This window comes from Apis cerana, linkage group LG15, assembly GCF_029169275.1.
Source record: "Apis cerana isolate GH-2021 linkage group LG15, AcerK_1.0, whole genome shotgun sequence".
Taxonomy (NCBI): domain Eukaryota; kingdom Metazoa; phylum Arthropoda; class Insecta; order Hymenoptera; family Apidae; genus Apis; species Apis cerana.
This window is the reverse complement of record NC_083866.1, coordinates 3,806,479-3,828,469: the sequence shown is the minus strand read 5'-3', so window position 1 is coordinate 3,828,469 and position 21,991 is coordinate 3,806,479. Positions and strand designations below refer to the sequence as shown.

Genomic DNA, 21,991 nt, shown 5'->3' with positions numbered 1-21,991 from the left:
ATTTCATCTCTTTTTATTGGTAGATTAGGGATTTTTGTTTCTTCAAATTTATTTCTCCTGTGAAATTGATGAGTTTCTTGGAAAGAATTAATTAAGATATTATTTAAATAGTTATATATATATTTCTTATTATATTTTATTATATTTGTCATTGTCGACTTTTGAGGATTTTTATATTTGTAACATTAATGTAAAATTTTAATTTATATCTATGATTTAATAATCAGCAAGTCAATTTAAATATCATGCTTAATATGTTATAATATTTTAATATATTATAATATAATATATATATACATATAACATTTTAACCATTGAGAAATAAATTGCAGATAAATAATTAAAAAATTATTTACTTTAGTTAAGAATAATTTAATCACTATAAAAAAAAGTATCACTATAAAGAGTTAATCAATTTGTAAAGGTAAATACTTGTATATATTTCTAGTAACATTAAATTCCCTAAAATTAATCGACCACGGAAACATGAATCGATACATCGCTTCGCGAGGAATCGAACTGAATTCTCTGCAGTCAAGGTCCAATCCGTTAGAGCAAAATGGCGGGATTTCAGAGCTGTCGATAATCGGCGAAATCGTGTCAAAATTGGCCATGGATTATCACGGGGACCACGCGTCAAGAATATTCCGCACAACTCGATTAATCCCACGCGGATTCGAGATGCGCCGTTTCATAATTGAGAACCGAAGGGAGCCTGTCGAGTGCTCGTAAAGAAATTAACACGAAGTGTAATTGAGTGATTGATGCTTGAAAAACCGTTTAGATTCGCCGTTCGCTTCCGACTGATTATAGAAATCGTTTCATAAAGTATGATAAAAAAGAATTTTATGCGTCGATCTTTTTTTCAATACAAGTGCTTTATTCTTATCTTTCCAAGATGTTCCACGTAAATTTATATATATATAAAATATATATATGAAAGAGGTGATAGAAAGCGCTTCAAATTTAAATGAGCAAATTATGCGTATGATAATAAAAGTATATGACTTATAATATAGAAATAAAATATAATGTTCTTTAACATATCTTTCATAATATAGACAAATAAAGATTTAAATTTCTTTCTTAAAAAATTCTAACAAACAAACAAACAAACAAAAATTGAAAATTGAAATTTCTATTATGGAATATATTTATATTAAATTTGTTTTAATTCCAATTTAATTCCAACATATCTCGATTATGAAGTACTTTTTCTTTCCAAAGAAGCTGGAAAAGGATTGTAAACATTAATTAATCATTTATCCGCTTCATTGATGCAGATATCAGGTACAGCTATGTGGTGGATCAGCAACCGATTGGTAGGCTGTTGTTCAGGCAATTTTGCCAGGACAAGAAACCATCCTACCATCGGTACAATCTCTTTCTGGACGCCATCGAGAAATACGAGATCGAGATGGATGAGAATCGGACCGAGCTGGCCAAGGACCTGTTCGAGCAATACCTGAAGAGAGAGGGCTCAGAGGTCGTCGACATCCTAAACGATTCTTTGATCGCCCAGTGTGAGGAGAGGCTCAGCACTGGCGGCAAGGAGCTCTTTGTGGAGATCGCGCAGACCGTGAAAAACTTCCTCGCCGGCGAGCCTTTTTCAGCTTTCCAAACCAGCTTTTATTTCTATAGGTAATTTAACTCAAACTGAAGTTTTTTCTTTTAAAAGACGGTTGGTTTTTCGTTGAGATTTATTCATTTGAAGAATTATTTTTTTCAGAGATTCAGCAGAATATTATTTTCCATTAACGTTAAATAAAAAGTATGATTTATTTTTAATGTTTGACAATGTTTAAATGAAACATTATCAGTTTAAATATTTCAAATTTTACCATAGCTTTAGATGAAGAAAAGAATAGTAATTTATTGCTAATAGTGATTTATCAAAAGTTAAATTAATAAATTAATTTATATGAATAATTATTGAACATATAATATTATAATACGATTTATTAAAATATTCCACTCTTCCATTTAGTTTCTAATGAAATCTGTCAATCACTTGTATCTTTATCTCGCCGACAAAGCATCCCATTAAAAGTTCTCTAATCGGCAAATATTTGTCTGCAATACTATTGTAGTGTTTTATCAATGCCATTTCACATATCCTAACGATCGCTCTCTCTTTTCTCAGGTATCTTCAATGGAAATGGCTAGAGGCCCAGCCAGTCACGTACAAGACCTTCCGTATGTACAGAGTGCTGGGAAAGGGTGGGTTTGGCGAGGTATGCGCCTGTCAAGTGCGAGCAACAGGAAAAATGTACGCGTGCAAGAAATTGGAAAAGAAACGGATCAAAAAACGAAAGGGAGAAGCCATGGTACTCATAGAGAAGAATATATTGCAAAAGATCAACTCTAAATTCGTCGTGTCCCTAGCGTATGCCTACGAGACCAAGGATGCATTGTGTCTAGTTCTGACAATTATGAACGGTGGAGACTTGAAGTTTCACATTTATAACATGGGCGGTGAGCCTGGTTTCGACATCAATCGTGCCAGGTTCTACGCAGCCGAGGTGGTCTGTGGCCTGGAGCATTTGCATTTACAAGGAATAGTTTATAGAGATTGTAAACCAGAAAATATTCTGCTGGATGATCATGGCCATGTAAGAATATCTGATCTTGGCCTGGCTGTGGAGATCACAGAGGGCGACATGGTGACAGGAAGAGTTGGTACAGTTGGATATATGGCACCAGAAGTGATTGATAATGAGAAGTATACATTTTCACCCGATTGGTTCAGTTTTGGATGTCTTCTGTACGAGATGATAGAGGGCCAAGCTCCGTTTCGTGCAAGAAAGGAAAAGGTGAAGCGGGAAGAAGTGGACAGGAGGGTAAAAGAAGATCAAGAAAGGTATTCCGCCAAGTTTACCGAGGAGGCGAAGAGTTTGTGTCAGCAATTATTAAAAAAGAGCCCGAAGAACAGACTGGGTTGCAAGTGCGGTAGACACGGCGCCAAGGAAGTAAAGTTGCATAACTTCTTTCAGTGTTTAAACTGGAAGAGGGTCGAGGCCGGTATGTGGGAACCACCGTTTGTGCCGGATGTGAGTAGGTGTCGTTCAAATTTTAATTTGCCTTTTATACTTTCCTTATTTCGGAATAATGGGAATTATTTTTTATTAAATAATTATTATGATGTAAAATTATCATAAAATTACAGCAAATATAATTAACTTTAATATGAATAGTTATTATGAATAAGTCAAAAATGTCAAAATTTTATGTAACATTTTATACATTTACTTATGTTATTTACAGCCTCATGCCGTGTATGCTAAAGATGTATTGGACATTGAGCAATTCTCTACAGTGAAAGGCGTCAATTTGGACGCCACTGATGATACCTTCTATAGCAAATTCAATACCGGTAGCGTGTCTATCCCATGGCAGAATGAGGTAAATCTTTTAACGTACTTTCGATATCGGTTTTCAGAGAGAGAGAGAGAAATAGAGGGGAGAAGGACATCTTGATATGGTTATAGTATCGAAATGTATTGCTTCTCTACTTACGTCGAAAAATATAGTGCACCAAAAGTATTCCTTGTACGTCATAAGCAGTCTGCTATCGTTCCAGTGAACCAGTTTTAGCATTCGAAGCAATCTATATTGCAGTTGCGTTTATCATAAAGATTTATGTTTCGTTCGATCAAAGAGATTCTATTTTCTGCGCAGTAAAACTGGCCCTCTTTGTTCCAGATGATAGAGACTGAGTGTTTTAAGGAACTGAACGTGTTAGGTCCTAACAACACACCTACTCCTGATCTCTTGATCAACCATCCACCACCAAATAACGAAAATAGAGGCTGCTTTCCATTTCGAAGACAGGTGAATCTTTTTCTTTTATATATTTATCAGAATACTTAGATGTTTAAACTATAAAAAGAAATTAAAAAAAGAAATATTTATCCATTTCATAATTAACAAACTAGGTAGTTTATTTTATAGTGTATATATTTCAAATTAGAATTCGAATAATCAATTAAGTTAATAAAAATGATAGACGTTTTATAAAATTTTTGAACTCTTATAGTATTTATAGTGTATTAAAACATTAAAATTATTTGATCAATTAATCATAATCATAATGATTTATTTCTTTTTTTTTTACTCTAGAAAAAGCAAAGTGCTCGTACAAGACAAATACCATTATCAGAGTGTCATCTACTGGAATTGTCGCAGAGCCAAAACTCGGAGATGCCAGCCAGCTGATCCAAGGTGAACACAAATAGTGTAAATCAACCGACATCGTCGTCTATGCGACGTCGTCGTTGCGGACGACGTCGACGAGCTCTCAGATGCTGCCCAAAGCTACTTTGAAACAGGAAAAACAATAAAAAATGATGCCTGAGTGAGCTCTGTAACTTTGGCGCCGATTTTTGGTGTGCTATCTTATGAGATTCACACTTATCTATAAAAGGGTTAGCTGAGAAGAGGCACTTTCAGCATTACAAGCACATGACACATGTTTTCTCAGGTTTCTCGGAGCAAGAAGCGACGAATACGTTGATACTTGCGAGAATGATATGTTCAAATACGTTTGTAATAAGAGTAACATAGAAGCAGCGCCTCGTAATCTTAAAAATCCAAGAGAAATGTTGCTCTTGTTGCAAAGAAATAGTGGATGCAATTATATAGTTATTACATCGAAATATGGAATTCTTTGTGAACGAAATTGGTCGTAAAATATATTTATTTTTGCGTGTGCAGCGCTTGATATTTATTTTCTGCCGAATGAAAATGCAATAGTAGGTATTTATGGAAAATTACGTTTGGATATTGAATTCTCATTACGTATTATCTCATTACATATGTTTTACATTACTGAACGGTATTCTTTATTCAATTGGTCTATGTACACTTAATGCACATGAATACGAGCGTGATTTCGAGCATTCATACGTTGGCATGTATGCAATGTTCGCGTAAATATGTTTACGAATGGCGCAATTACATATCGGTAATTGGGGTCGCGTGCATATAATTTTGTATGTGTACTTAGAGCAGTCGATAGGCGCGTGCACATGCGATAATGATAGTAAGAATGTTATTAACGGATAAAGAAAATATACGCGTGAAAATTGCAATATGATAAAAATATACTGTGAGAAAAATGCTCCGATGGAACCGAAAAAAATTTCTTTCGTTTCTTGGAGCAAGTTCCAGAGGCATTCTAATTTTTTAACTAATTTTTTACTTGAAATTAATTATATTCGCTGCTTAAAATAATCACAGGGTCGCTTGTGTTAGAATAATGTGACTAGAGATAATTTTTTTTTATTATTGTATTACTTTTAAAGATATTCCTAGTATTTAATTTTTTTTTTTTTTTTTTTTTTGAGTACACGATCCTCTGATTATTTTTAGTATACAGAAAAACGTAATCTAAAATTCAATCAAAATTTATTTATAATCAGTGTGTTCTTTCTTGATTGACAATCTTCCAATTTCATTTTGGAATGTATATTGCATTGCTCAAAATAGTCATTGAATCCTATACTCAAATTATCTTGAAAACTCCAGATTATGATATAAATTACAATTTAAGTTCATTATTTTGTGAGCAGTGTAATCGTCGACTGCCTAATTAGTTCAATTTTCTTCTCAAATGAAACTCGAACCGAATAGATGCATTTAAGGAGCGTTAAAAGTCTGTGTTTTGATACTTTTACTTTTTGACGGATGTTTGCGTGTATATATATATAATTCTTTTTAAGTACGAATAGTTTTCAACGAGGAGAAACCCGTCCTGAGATACGCACAAATTGATATGCGATTCAGTTTTCTTTTTTATAAATGATTCAGTTCATAGTTTATTAAAACATATTCTTTGATCGAATATTTCCAAGACCTTTTCAAGAAAAAAAGATGAATCGCACAGATAACGAAGCATATGACTGCTATCAAACGCATACATACTAAGATTTATTTATATAATAATATCGAGGAGAATTTGTTATGTTATTGAAAAGAAGAATTGGCTATAAGTATGTAAACGAGAACATGAGGCTGATAGCGAACCAAGAAAAAGTAATCTCTTTCAAGATTATTGATAAATCGTTGCAATTACGTGGCTCGTTTTATTAGTCTTTGATTCTTGTTTTTTTTTTATTTTTTTTTTTTTATTTTATAAATATTGTATTATACATAAGGCCGAGATAAATCATGAATGGACTGATAAGTAATTAATTTTTATGGATTTGTATATGTATGCATACATATGTATCTGTATGTATATATGATATATAATTTCAATTTGATATAATTATTTTAGATAATGATAATTTATGTATGATTTTTATTGAATAATTTGTTCATAAAGTATTTACTTAGCAGCCCATTCACTAGAAATATTTATATACTATTACGTATTTAGGATAAACAAATGTGTATGTCTCAGCGGTACCGATTTAGTAATTTAAAAAAAAAAATATGTATTATTAATTAATCCACGAATAACGGTGCGACCTCCTATTGATCATATCTATCATTCAACTCGATTCGATCGATAAGTGATATTTTCGTATCGATTTCATAAGTTGAGAAAAAATCGATAAAAATGTTTATTGGTCGAATTGCGAGTTTGTAATCGCTCACAATGCAACACCGTGTCTCTCGTACAAATTGCGGTAGAATTTTCATTATTTAACCATCTACGACAATATCGAGAATCGTTTAATCTTTCCAGATTATTTCGACGAGAAAAAGATCGCACAATATGTGTAATGAATTATGGAGAAATTCAAAAAATTAGTGACTTGTCCATCACTTATCTAAATTAATTTAGAAAATTTATAACCTATATCTAAAAATTAAAAAATTACTAAAAGATCATTGAAGATTAGATTAATTTTCGAATTGTCGAGATGGTTCTAAATTAGTTACGTAATTTTGCATTACTCTTAATATCGTAAGTTAGCATGTAAACAATTAATTACCGGGGAAAAAGAATATCGTATAAGCAAAAGTACCGGTAGTTCGATTTCCATTCGTGGGATATCATCGTATCGTCCAGATATTTCCGATTATAAAAGGAATCTCTCAGTGCTTTCAACTGTGATTTTTGTCTGATGTCCTCCATTTATTAATTTATTAATCTTTTTGCGAGCTACCGGGCATTCGAGGAAAAAGATCGATCGTGTCTAACAAATAAAGACGACGCTACTCGTACGTATCAAAACAGACAAAGAAATATTCTCGTGTATAGTAAGTACCTCGAATTCTGACAGACAATTGCCGTAGAATCTCGTTTAACGTCCGTCAGATAATATTTTTTTTCTTCTTTTAGAAGATGTATATCTTCGTTTATTCGCCAGTTTTTTTTTTCATTTTTTTACATCATATAAATTATATAGAAATTTAATATTTTTCTTCTTTTCCTTTTTCTTTTTAGTCATTTTTCTATATCATATTATATTGATAGAACGAGATAGGGAACGAGATGTTCTTTTATTGGTCAATTATAGAGAGGGAAAATGATGACGCAAATATTAAATCATTCCACTTTTTCGTGCAAATGTCGTATATTGTTGTTTCATTTTTCGTTTATGATGATTTAAGTGCAAGTGGAAGTTGGACATTCTGAGAGACGTTTATAGTTATTAAATTGCATAGGAATAACTATTAGTTGTAAAATCTAATTAGCTCTCTATATTTTTACTTATAACTATATTAGTTTCCAACGTATAAATAATATGTTGATTTAATTGTTTCTATTAATTGAACAAAATTTTTTTTTTCAGAACAAATTTAAAATTTATTTATTTATTTTTTTTTTTTTTTAATAAAAAATATTATTTTACATATGATTGTCAAATCGCTTATTGTTATTCCTTTGTAATTGGTGCAATGACTATATGATGACTCTTGTCATCGGAGAATGATAATTGCATTTCCCCGAAAAGGAGCCTCGATAATCTCGAGAGAAAAAGAGTCAGTAATGCAGAGGCTCCGTGCAAGCACGTGAAAGTTCTCCTTTGTACATAATATATACGATAGCGATATTAAACGATAGCTATATAATTCTATAATGAATAGGAAGCGATTAATTAGTAGTAGATATGCGTGTTTGTATAGGTGCAAGAAAGAAATAAGCGTTAGCAAAGAAGAAACCTCCATTGTTATGGGGAATTTTTCTCGAGACGGCGGAAATATCCGCGTGAGATTATCATTGTATTTATATCGCATACCTTCTTCCACACTCCTTTTTATCCGCTGCCACGTGCAACTGCGTAAAATAAAAGACTAAAATGCAATGGAATGACGTGTATAGATATAATGTTTTTCGCCATGGAATTCTCGAAACGGATTTCCTATGAAGTGAGTGAAATAGAGGTTAAAATAGTATTTGAAATGAATTAATTTCTTTATTTTTTTTTTTTTTATAGAAAATAAAAAATTGATTTTTGTATTATCTGATAGATAATGATTATTTTTTAATGTGATAATTTTCTTAATTTGTAATTATATAAAAAAAATTAATGATTTATTTTGATATATGATAATTATTTTGATGGATGATAATTTATTTGATTTGATTTACTTCATACTGTTTATTACAAATACTATTACCTCCAGATTTGTGTGAATCCTCGTTGGATCGAGGCCAGTTTAAAAAAGCAACTTAGCTATTTAGATTATGCGATTAATCGCTGATTTAATTTCCCACGTTTTTTGCCTGCGTCTCATCGACGATATCTTCGGTTTCTTTTTGCGAATTTTTTTTTCATTTAACTCTCGATTCTAATGAATCGTATATCGCTCAAAAATATTTTTTGATAAATTAAATTATTGTCAAAAAAAAAAAAAGAGAGAAAGAAATAGTAATCTTATTGTTTCGATGAAAGTTCATGGAATTATATGAATCTTCTTGACCTAAAGAGACTAAATTTGATGTTTGATGGCAATTCTAATTAATAAAATATAAAAACGGCACTATTAAAAAAAATGGCACTATCTTTTTAAAACGAATTGTGCAATTAAATTAAAATAACTTTTTAACCAATTTTAACACAAAATTATGATTCTCTTTTTAGAAACAAATCTTATTAAAAGTATTAACCGAAATTGTCTTAGAAAATTGATATTTTTAGAAATGATTTTTTTTTTTTTTTTTTTGATACTTTCATTCTTCTTGTTAGTCTCTAATAAAATTAATGTATCTATTGAAACAGGAAGAAGCAAATTTTTGTTCCTGACGCGTCGACGAAACCAAATGAAATTTTTCTTTTGTAATCTATATGTTGTACAACTATTGTGGACAAAGCTATAAATATTATAAATATACATATATATATTGTATATAAGTTATAAATATATAAGCTTTATGTATTTATAACTTATATGTTTATACATACAAATATAGACGCGCATATAACCAAAATCTTTTTACTTATTTGAAGCCCATTATAAAATTATTCCCAATATATTTTCAACTGAAAATATACTTAATATACTTCATAGTATGCATATTTCAAGGCCTTTCATCATGATACAAGTGTATTCTTTTTTTTTTTTTGTCAAAAAAATGTCTCTAATATTTTTTTGCAACATTTAATATTTTTATATTACATTTACATTCATTAATTTATTTATTTATTTTGTACTCATAAAATTTTTTCAACATTTTTTTATTGCAGAAGCTTATTAACCATATCTTATTTTTTGTACGATATCATTGTTTTTTTTTCACAAAGCTGATATTATTTATTTTAACAAGAAATTATGTTACAGGATGAAAGGGATTGGCGGAAGTAACACACGTATTATACAATATAATATATTGTCACAATTTGCTTGTCTCATAAGATCTCCAATTTCCATTTTCTCGTCTAGATCCTAAGCTATTGCCAGATTTTTACACTTTTTTTTTTTTTTTTAATCATTTCAACAAGAATTCATATATTTTATATATTCGCAAATGTGATTGCAATGTTTTCATTTTTTAATATCACTCTCTTTCCCCAAGCAATCTTCCGTTTACTTTCATTTTTATCAATAATCATTTAATCATAATTCTTTTTTTTTTTTTTTATAGAAGATTTTTTTATTTTTAAGAATCAATTTCACTTATGACCCTCAACATCCATTCTCTTTTCACAATACATTCTACTTCGCCTCTACGTTGTTATATTATTATTATATGTACAATATAAAAATAATACAACCTCTCTTTTTTATTTAAATATTTAATCTCGATTTTCAATATCGAAGATTTTGGAAATTCAAATGAAAACAACGCAATCACGAGAGAATAAATTGTTTAAACATGTTTTCTCTTCTTCGCAAGCTATTTCAAATACACGCTGGTATTTTTCAACATAAAAATAATACAAATATCGAATTCTGGCGAATGTTTTCACTCTTCGTTTTCTTTGTCTTTTTTTTTTTTTCGTTATTTTTTTATCTTACTTACTGCTGACTAATTAATTAATAAATGCTTATTGTCACGTGTGTCCGAGTGGCCATCGACGCTTGTAAAAAAATACAATTCCTTTTCTAACTATAACTTATTTAAAAAATTGCTATCGCTAGTGTCAGTCATAGCACTGGTTCTCCCTTTCTTCTTCTTTCAAAATTTTTTTAAAATATAACCTATAATCGTTATAATCAAACGGATTAAATTAATTAATCGATTCAGAATTGAATCTTTCAAAGAAAAAATTATCTCAAATTGAGTGATATAGTTGAGTATAATTAATTGCAAAAATTTGTGATTAAAATTTGTTGAAAGTTTCGATTTTTCCTGTTTTATTCAAATTTTTTTCTTTAATGTTTTTCTTTTTTCGAAAGAGATTCACCTAGCTTTTTTACAACTATTCTTGGTTTATTAAATACTCTGATCTAGATCCGAGATTTAGATCTAACATCAGAAATACTGAAATGTCGAGGATTGACTAGGCCACGCGTCGATAGACACCCTGATGAGTTTTCATGCAGATTTGCTATGATCGTCGAAATGTATCCCGTAAGTAAAAAAAAAAAAAAAAAAAAACATAGATAAATCACGGGAAACTAAATTTAATTGTGATCGAATACATCAACGATTCGTTTTTCTATGCAACTAACATTTTTCAATGGAAATATTTATATAAAAATTAAAAAATATCGAAAAAAAAAATTATTGTTCAGATCAGTCATACTTTTTTCAATTTAATTTTTTATATATGAGAATATTTTCTATTCGTTTGATTATTCAAATAAAAAATAAATTTATTCAAAAATTATATTGAACATTAGACATTTTGATCACCAGATATATTTTTTGAAAAAAGGATTTGAAATAACCGAATCGTCGAGTTTTGATAAAATTAAGTTACTTTAAAATCTTATGCGTGGACGCAGCAAGACGTTTCTTTCATTTCTTTCAGGCGAGTTTTGGTTCCAAGAGAACATTTTTTAGAAAAAACTTGGTCCTAGAATAATTTTATTACAGATATGTTGAAATTTTATCATTTCTCTCGACTTTGATAAAAGTAATTTTTATCATTTCTCGCATTGTTCCTTTTTTTTTCAAATAATCATCTTGATTAAAAATTTCAATGGATTTTCGTTCATTAAAAAAACTTCAAAATTGTAAAAACTATCAAAATTTGTAAGTATTTTCAGAAGATAAATAAAATCACTGGTCATATATTCTTTCTTCATTTCTTTTAAAAAAAATTAAAAACTGTTGAATATCAAAAAAAAATGCAACGACATGATAACTTTTTTTAGACCAGCAAAAAGCAATATGTGTATAAGAAACAATTTGTATCTAAAATTTTTTTTTTTTTGGATATGTTAAAATACTAAAATAAGTTATATAATCGTCGCATTTTTAAATTTCCTAAATTTAAAGAAGAAAGAAATTTTCCTAAATTTTACTTGAAATGTCCGTGCGTCGTTTCAAAGAATTAATATTTACAAAAATAAAAATGCTCATGTGTACATGCACATGATACATAAAAATCACAATACATAAACAATGACGTTCATGAATGATGGAAGATGTGATAAAGCATTAAGTAGTTTGACTAAATGAGACTCGTTAATTGGACAGGACAATCTTACGAGCTATCTGATAATTTCTTCTTTCAATATTTTGTCTGATGTTTAATAAAGATTAAAAGAAAGTTTTGCGACATCTATATTCTGCAATTTTTTCGTTGTATCAACGGTTAAATATAAGCAGAATCGTCAATCCTCAACTGGCTGAGGTCTCTTTCATTTTAATTAATTCAATTCATTATTTCTTCTTTTTTTTTTTTTTACAAATCAATTTTTTTATAGTACGTTTCATGTTTCGAGGTAAATTAAAGATAAAATAATACAAAATAGTAAATAATTATTATTATATAGATGGAAGAAATGCAGTGGAATTATTATTGAATTATAATATTTAATAAAGCAAATTGATTATATGTATATTTTATAAATTATATTATATTTCATATCGTAGATTTGGTAACATCCTTATTTACTATATTTCTTCCATCAAGTACAAAAAATAAACTTTCATTTATGGAATAAATTCACATTTTGTACATATTTCTAATATTATCTAACGTAATACAATATATGCATAATATAATTATATATATCTACACATAAGATTTTAAAAACATTATTTTGAGCCTATCCTACCAGTTGAAGATTAAAACTCACATTATATCTTTCACAATACAATCTTTCACAATTCTTTACAAAGTATCTCTTGTACATTCATACTGCATGCATTCATTATAAAAAAAAAAAAGGAAATAGAAGGAATGATTAAAAACATATGAATTCTAGGTGATTAACTAAAAAAAACTTTTTTAAGGATTTCAACTTACGCTTAAAAAAGTATAAAAATCCTAAAATTCGTATGCTCGTAAGTTTGCTCTGTTCTTTAAACAGATGCAAAACTAGATTTTCGATTAAACACGTGATCTAATAAAAGTAAATTAAAAGGAATTCAAATAGTCAGAGTAACTCGAGTGGTTGTCTGGTTTTCTTATGGAAATTTTGCTCGTAAAATTAGAGCTTCATAAATCTATGATGTGTTTATAATGTACTTACAATGTACGCGCCAACAATAGTGGCAGTAAAACATGATTATTATATTATGCGATCGAGTGCCAGCGCGTTAAAATATTCCCATCCTTCGTTTCACTATTTTTTTTTTTTTTTTAATTAAAAAATATAATTGAATGACTGAATATAAAACTATATAATTAATTCTCTGTAGTCCAACATAGAATTGTCTTTCGTATTTTGTTTTTATCTTTTATTCTTTTTCTAATTTTAATATCTTATATAATTGTAATATATATAAAATAGATAACGTACATATAATAAAAATAATTTGAAACAAATTGATATCTATTATTTGGACTACAAAGAATTAATGTCTTTAAATATTTATAGGAAGTGAAAAGAAGAAAAATAAATAATTACAGTCAAAGGTGAATTAAAACTACTATTCAGTAATGTAAGAAACGAAGGCTGGAATTACAAAAAATGAAGATGATACAATGTGCAATGAAATGGTATATAATAACAATAAAATGTCTCTTTCAAATCGTATCCACGTTTTCAATGAAGGAGTAAATCATATTTCCTTCTGACAATTATTTGCCAGTGCTTTTTTATGTTAAAATACAATATTGTGGTCATTAGTTATTTATGATGTTATACCTTCTTTGGAAACGCGTCAATGATAAATTACCGCGGAAATTTTCATACCAGTTTAACAAAGATGACAACCAGACGAGAGAACCAGTCTTTGAGATTATTTATTAACAGGCGTCCTGATTTGATATGGCTGCCTCTAGTCAGGATACCTTTTTATGCTCAGAGAAACAAATATTACTTAAATTGATATCAAATTTTGAAATATAATTTATATAATTAGTAATGTTGGAATGTATTCATTCTGAAATTTATATCTTTTTTATTAAATTTGTCACAAATTTGAGAATTTTTGTAGAACTTATATTAGATTCTAAATTCTATAATACATAATTTTTAAAATATGATTTTTCACTATATTTTTGAAACAATTTCACTTTAAAACAATCAAAGTATCATCCTAGAATAAAATAATAAATATATGAAAAATTGATATCAAGTTTTCTTTTTTATAAAAAAAATATTTTTTATAAAATATTAATAAAAAATAAATATTTAATGTAATCATATATTTTTGGAGTCAATTATGTATGAATTTGGAAGTCTTATTTCAAATTCTACATAAATTTCTCAAATTTTTTCTCCAGATAAATATGAAAAAATATTTTTGAAAGAAAGAACACTGCTCTCTGAGCAATGTTTGGTTCTCTTGGAATAAGAAGTCATCGTTGTAAAGATTGAGGATCCGTTCTAGATGCGGTTAAACCTGAGCGGGTTTCGACTTGCCAACAACCAGTATTATTTTCTGCAGGAACTTTGTGGTGCTTACTGAAAACAACAATTATAATTATTTAGTTTTTTAATTTATATTAAATTGAGTGTTCTAGAAAAAGATGGTTAGTAAAAATTTTCCTAATTTTCATGTGGTGTCGTCAAATATTGAAATAATTTTAATTTTATTTTTTTAAATTTAATAATTTTTATTTTCAAAAATTTCAACTTGTTGTTTTAAATAAGAGATAATTAAAGATAATTAATTCAATAATTTTTAAAATCAATTGATTGACGACACTACGAAAAATTAAAAAAAATCTGCAGTCGGACTTCGTTATATGACCAATTTCATAATCAATAATTAGTCATAATTAGTAACAATACTCTGTATAAGAGCACTGTACGAGTAGTGTGCGTGATACTGATTATGTGAGTGCACATGCAAACGTAAAAGAGAATAATGTTGAGCAAACTCAGACGAAATATGATTTAAAAAATTCTGCTGAAAATTTCAACATTTGAAAAAAACCATTTATGAAAATTTATTATTTAAAAAAAAGATATTGATTAAGTATTTTTTTCCTAAACAATTAAACATTGATTATGAATATGAAAATTATAATACACTAAAAAACTACACAAGATGATAAGACTGATATTTAATAATATATATGTTATTCATAAAAATTATACTTGTAAAATAAAATAATAATAATAAACATGCATAATAATTTAAAAACAATAAGCTTAGGCGAATCGATGTTAAAAATTAACAAATGCTAAACATGCGTGACATGAAGAGAATTAAATTATGTCAAAGTGTATCTTTTCTTTTTTGAACCTTAGTCTTTGGTCCGACGACTACCATCATCTTCTGCAATGTTTTGGTAACGGCGCCTGCGGGAATAGATTGCAATTAAACAGAAACGGAACAAAAAATCCTATTTTTTTTTTCAATAACTTAAGATAAAGATAACTTAAGAAGAACTATAAAAACTCAACTATAACTATCAAACTAATTTAATTTATCAAAATGACCAATTGGATATTTTTATTTATTAATAGAACCACAGACTACGCATAAAATAGATCTATCATCAGTGCTATATAAAAACAATTGTGTGCATATAAAAATATCTGATTTTTCGCACGATCTTGAAATACGAAATTCCATAAGATATTAGATCTATTCCGTATCTTATTTGTAATGGAATTTTTTTCTCCTATAAATTTATTTAACTTATACTTACCGACTCCTTTCTGGAAGAATTTCGGTTTATTTTTCCACGCGATAAATATAAAATATACAGGTATGGATGATAAGATCATTAAGCAACCATATCCTAAAAAAAATCAAATTTATTTTAAATTAAATGTATCCATCGAATAAAGTAATTATAAAAAAATTTTCCAAATGACATATACCTGTTTCCACAGGACTGGCGTACATGGGTACAATAGTTACAAAAAGGGTTGCGAGGATGTAGATTATGGGGAAGAAGAGATTCACTTTGATAGGTCTAGACAAATTCGGCTGAGACCATCTCAACCATGGTAGGCACAAAACAGAGACACCTATACTTAACTGCAATAAGAAAAAGTATTCCATTTTTTAAATGAAATTCAAAATATTTTAATATCATCAATTTTTGCAATTTTTTATTCTATTGTATTTTTCCTTATTTTTCTAGTTTCATTAAATTTTTGTTTGCATTTCAATTTTTATAATCATGAGAATTAAAACAAACAATGATAACAAACGTTTTAGCAAATGAATGAGCAAAATAAATGTGTTTATAAGTATTTTAAAGCAACAGTCAGACGATACGACAAGGTGAGTATATTTTATATCCCACTATAAAGTCGGACAATACTGTCAATTATACTGAGCAGTATGAGCCAATTAGAAAATTGTCACTCGTCCGGTTGCTAATAATTTTCGCTTTGTAGCGAGACAGGTATTAGTGTTCTATATGTGGCCTATGTTCAATGCAATTTCTTGGAATATGATGAGAAACAATTACGATTTTATTAGAATTGTTGCGAACTGTGCACACGGCTTCGTATTATTGTTTCAATAATTACTCGAATAAAAAAGTTTTGTGTAAAATTGATATTACGATAGAGTTTCTTAAAGAGATCTTAATAATAGTATTCTTTCATTTTTTTGTCCAAAATAAATATGAAGTTTATTTTTATAAGAAATGGATGAAGAATGAAAAATTCTAAATAAACAATATCTTAAATAAATTTTTAATAGATAACATTTTGTGAAAATTTAATTCTAAAAAACATTGAATAAAAAAAGATAATATATCGTAATAAATTTCTTTAAAATTTATATAATTTTTTTAAATGCTTTCAGAAGAAATGCTTTCAACGTTATATAGAATAAAATAAAATGAAATTTATTGCTTAATTTCTGATAGTAAATCTTACATACCCAAGTAGCAAAGCCAACATAATTGATGAGGGCAAAAATGTCTGAAGAGCAAAGATATAGCATTGACAACAAAGTCTGCAACAGATTAAATAAGATTCCAATTATCCTTCACATTGATAAGTTTCTTCAATCTTACTAGATTATTGTCAATATTTTTTAAAAAATCTCATTTCTCTCAAAAGATAAAAAAAATAATTTTAATTAAAAAATTTAAATATCTTTCTATGTAATTTAAAAATCATTATCCTTGATATTTTATAGTTTTAATAAAATATAAAAAAAGATACAAAAATAAAATTTTCAATCAAATATATAAAGAAGAATAAAAAAAAATTATTATTATATTTTTATTAAATAACGATTATCATATTTGTCTTAGAAATTTTTCTCTAATTTAAAAAATAATAGAAAAAAATAATATACCATGCAAAGAACAGCAGGAGTAGGTGTGAGCCTCGAAATTTGAATCATTGTCAATATTTCAGGCATTTGACCCTCGCAAGCGCCAGCATAAAAAAGTCTGGAGGAAGTAAGAAGAATTCCATTTACGGCACCAAACGTGGAAAGAGCGACAAACACTGGTATCGTCCAAGCAAACATTCCGAATAAACGATTCGCAAAGGTCTGAAAAAAATAAATGAATAAATGAAATCATTGTTTCTTGTGTAATAAAATTTTATTTTATAATTCTTTCTTTTTTTTATTTCATTGCAATAAAGAATTAGGTTTTTATTAATAATTTTTTGTTCTCACTTTTTAAATAATTTTAAATAATACAATATTATTTATAAAATATATTAATTTTTCTTACTGATATTATTTGAAATTAATTTAATATATATAATAATAAAGTAGGAATTTAATTTCATTCTACTTTTTGTATAAACTTACAACAGCGACAGCTTCACTGCCAAGAACTTCCATCGGACTCAGTGTCGTATAAAATGCCATGTTTGCAAAAACATAGACCGTGGTAACAAGGACACACGAGATTGCAATGGCCTTTGGTAAATTCCTGAAAAGAAAAAAGAAGAAAATATAAAAAAATCCAAAAATCATTTTCAATTAATTGTTTATGAGAATCGAAAATATTTAATTTTGTGCAATGTAGGATAAAAGTTTTCAATTTAACCTCATATGCAAATCGATTAAGACTCTCTGTTTTAATTAATAGATACACGAGATTGTTGCAATAACATCTATTAATTATTGCATATAATTGTGATCGAGATTTTTAAATATTGAAATAATTGTTTGGATGAATCTATTGTTTTTTGATTTGTGTAAAAAGATAAAGAAGTTAGTTGTAAGTTAGTAATAAATTGAAATCTTTGCAATAAATAATAGAAATATTATATATTATAAATAAAATATTATGTCTTGAAAAAGATTTTTCTTAAAAAAAAAATCATTCTACATAAGAAATCAATAAGTGTAATTTTGTTTCTAATTTTTCTCTATTTTATAATTTAAAAATAATTGAAAAATATATTTATCTATTTTAATTAAATTTGTCAATCATTTTATAATTTATTTCCAAATAAATTTAGAAAATATATTATACCAGTATTATACTATATATGCATATATTTCCTCAAATAAATTGCAAAATTATTTTTTAATCATCTGCATTGTTAGATTTTAGCAGAGATTGCTTTTTTTTTAAGCATTTAACGAAATGACTTATCAGTCACTTACTTTACAGGATCCTTCAATTCCTCGATGATGAAATTCAAGTAGTTCCAGCCGTTATAAGCGAACAATCCCGAATAAAAGCTAAGTGCTATCGATGTCACTTCTGTCTTCGTGTTGTCGAACGTAAAATATTCTGTATGCCCTATGAAATACGAATAAAATTGATCAATCATCAATTAATGATACATATTCCATGATATGTATCCATATTCGTTTCTTTTGAATACAAAAAAAAATATTTTTCACATTTTTTATTGCTTTTAACAATTGAACAATTTAGGAATTTAAAATGTATTTTTAAATAAAAATAAAAAAAAATTTAAAGCTATTTTGATAAATTTAGATTGAAATTTAATGTCGTGAATATTTTTATATATATTATAATAATTTATTTTTTCAATAGTTCCATGATTAATTTTTCTATTCATTTGCTTTGAATATAACATATCGAAAGAAAAAGTTTCTCACGTCGATAATATTCAATCATATGTAAATACATATATATATATATATATATATGTACTGTCCATTCGAACGCAATGAATAAGTCAATTTAAAACGAATCCTTGCACGCACCTCGAATTGTCCGCGTCTTTAACCCACCTTTTTGATTGGGTAAATTGTCTCGTCCGGCAAGTGAAAAGACACCTAACACGGTTTTATATACTAGTCTCTTAAGGGTTGGCGTAGGTGGTGAAACATTAACGCGAACTTCCTCGTTCTTGCTTAAGAAATTGCCAACACATTATTGCCTTTAATGGCGAGAAAACAATACAACAGATCCTCGACATTAATTTAACTTTTTACTCTCGATAAATTCTTGTTATTAAATTAAAATGATTAAAAGTTAGATACAATTTTTTGGATTATTTATTTTTAGTTAATTATGGAATTATTTTTAATTAATCTAATTTTTATTAATTTTTTTGCATTGCAAATTTTTTCGATAAATAATTGTTATAATTTCATTTAATATTTTTTCAAAAAAAACTTTGAATTAACTTTATTGCAATAAATAATTTTCGTATTACTATTTAAATTAATTAAATTTACTATTAACTATTTAAATTACTATTTAAAAAAAAACATTATATTAATTTTAAGAATGAAAAAATTAAATTACAATTCTCAAATTATATTTCTTCCTATAAATTTGATTTGAACGTTTTCATTTACAGAATTTTCTACTACCACAATTTTTACTTCTTTCTAAAAATAAGATTCTTCATCCATTGATTTTTGTGTAAAAAGAATTCTTCTCTAAAAGAAACCAGTGACCGTTTAAATTTAGTTACGATCACAACTTTTATTTCTTTCTAAAAATATAATTCTCTTCTTCGCTAATAGGTTTATCTATCTCAAAAAAATTTTCTATTAATCATTTACCTTTTCTAAAAAAATAAATTTTTCATTTCTTTCTAAAAATAAAATTTTATTAATTTATAGAAAAATTTTATTCTAGATGAAAAATTAACAATCACTGCATTCTTTTTTATTTTTATAATTAATCTTCATAAAACTAAAAACCGTGAAAAATTCAAGTCAAGTCTTCCTCTGAAAAAGAGAGTGCTAACCTGTTTTTTCTTTCCAACAATATTTCCAACGTTAAAAATCCATGAAATATCGATCCAGTTTCGAACGAATCGCTGGAAGGAATTCTTGGTTTCATATTTTCTTGCCAGGTTTAGAAAGAATGACGAGACAAAAATCGAACGTATATAAATTCCAATGATCGAGCACAAAAGAAACTCAATTTACGCGCGAGAGAAAGTCGATCTGATGCAATGGCATCGGTTGTTTCCTTCGCATAAATATAGCCGAAACAAGGGATTGAGTAATAATGACGTGTGGTAACAAAGAAAAATTGCCTTCGTTTTTATTCTGTCAAATTATGAAAGTTAGTCTTAAATTATGGATAAAAAAAAATTATAAAAATTGAATTTGTAACGAATTGATAAACTTACCGGTGAATAATTGATAAGCTCCAGTGAAGATGATGATAAAAAGCGCGAGTAATTTTGCATATGTAAAGATATCCTGCACTCTCGTCGCCCATTTTACGTCCCAACAATTAATAAACGCCAGAATACCTGGAAAATAAATATTTAGAGAAAATTAATAAAATCTATAGATACTACTAATAATATTAATGATGTAATAAAAAAATAGTAAAAATTTAGTTTTAGAAATACAGTTAATTATTAATAAAATTACTTATTTTTATTATATAAAAACTTTTATTTTTATAACAATTAATTAAACAAAAAAACGAAATGATTTATTAATAATAAATAAAATTATATTATTTTTACTTAAATAAATATTAATTACATTTCATTAATAATTACATTTACAATTACATTTCATTATTAAGGTTATGATATATATTAAAACCATATATCATATTCATATGATTATTTATTAAATCAATAATCATTAAAAAATAACATTTTCATTTAACCTTATTTAAAAAGAAAAATAAATCTTTTTATTCCATAAAGAAAATTACCCCAATATGACAATGCGAATCTATGACCTTTGATCAGCTTTTTATGTTTGTTAATAAATCAAATTAAAACGGAAAAAACTATATCAATATTACGACTTTTCAAGAATGCATAAAACGATGACACGGGATTAATTGATTATCGAAAAAACTTTTACAATCATTATAATTGTTAAAAGGTTACCAAATGTTAATGAACATGCGATTATACAAAACACGTATAACAAGTTCCGTTTCTCAGCGATTGGAGATCGAGATTGCAATCGAGCTATTGCAATCGAATTTTTATTAGGTTAGTTTGCTACTGTTATCGATAGCTCTGAATATACATGAAGATATATGTATATATATTCGAATATAATACTACTTCTATTATTTTATATTATATTGAATAAAATAAATTTAAGTATAATAACATGTAATAAAATTAAGTATAATAAGATTTAAGTAATTTAATTATAATTTTGTTAAATATAATTTTACTAATAGTTATATATTATAATATACATATACAATGTGTGTTAATATATTCGTAATGTACACTTTTCAAAGATTAATGCTAGAGTAAAATAAACAAATGTAATATACGAAAATATAGATTGATGATTATTTATTAATTTTTATTTAATCATAAGTAATTTAAATTAAATGAAGCAAAACAGAGATAAAACTCATTGCACTCATTTTATTTAATGTAAATTTACATTGCTTAATTCAATACGTAAGTCTTAACCTATATTTTTATATATTAACTTACGTATTTATTTTAATTTTTAAAATTGATTCTCTAAAGTCGACAAAATATATAAATATATTATATATGTATAACAAAAGTATAACAAAAGTTTTAAAACACTTAAAACTATTGTTATTTAATTAATTTATTCTAAAAATATTCATGCTTCTTTTTACGATCTTATTATCATTAAAATTAATATAAATATTCTTTAATCATTACCTTATCGATTTTTATATGT

The 21,991-nt window shown here is 27.1% G+C and overlaps 2 protein-coding genes across 6 annotated transcripts in view; one reads left to right on the top strand and one right to left on the bottom strand.

Annotated features, from left to right (window-relative positions):
* The window catches only part of LOC107997984 (G protein-coupled receptor kinase 2), a 28,246-nt gene extending 17,250 nt beyond the window's left edge, over positions 1–10,996 (top strand). For 2 of the 3 annotated variants that reach the window (XM_062085613.1, XM_017056957.3), the window contains exons 3-7: positions 1,284–1,641; positions 2,144–3,050; positions 3,265–3,402; positions 3,703–3,831; positions 4,120–10,996. In XM_062085613.1, coding sequence (XP_061941597.1) covers positions 1,418–1,641; positions 2,144–3,050; positions 3,265–3,402; positions 3,703–3,831; positions 4,120–4,215 — 1,494 coding nt within the window. In that variant the 5' untranslated portion in view covers positions 1,284–1,417 and the 3' untranslated portion in view covers positions 4,216–10,996. Of the gene's footprint in view, positions 1–1,283; positions 1,642–2,143; positions 3,055–3,264; positions 3,403–3,702; positions 3,832–4,119 lie in introns of those variants that run through there. The other variant, XR_003697729.2, reaches the window with a different exon arrangement.
* The window catches only part of LOC107998023 (Y+L amino acid transporter 2), a 27,304-nt gene continuing 15,078 nt past the window's right edge, over positions 9,766–21,991 (bottom strand). Inside the window, exons 4-12 of one of the 3 annotated variants that reach the window (XM_028666784.2) lie at positions 20,473–20,598; positions 18,512–18,650; positions 17,705–17,828; positions 17,237–17,437; positions 16,814–16,888; positions 15,796–15,955; positions 15,621–15,713; positions 15,212–15,267; positions 9,766–14,424 (exon numbers count right to left, since the gene is read on the bottom strand). In XM_028666784.2, coding sequence (XP_028522585.1) covers positions 14,422–14,424; positions 15,212–15,267; positions 15,621–15,713; positions 15,796–15,955; positions 16,814–16,888; positions 17,237–17,437; positions 17,705–17,828; positions 18,512–18,650; positions 20,473–20,598 — 977 coding nt within the window. In that variant the 3' untranslated portion in view covers positions 9,766–14,421. The other 2 variants (XM_028666783.2, XM_028666782.2) reach the window with 2 other exon arrangements.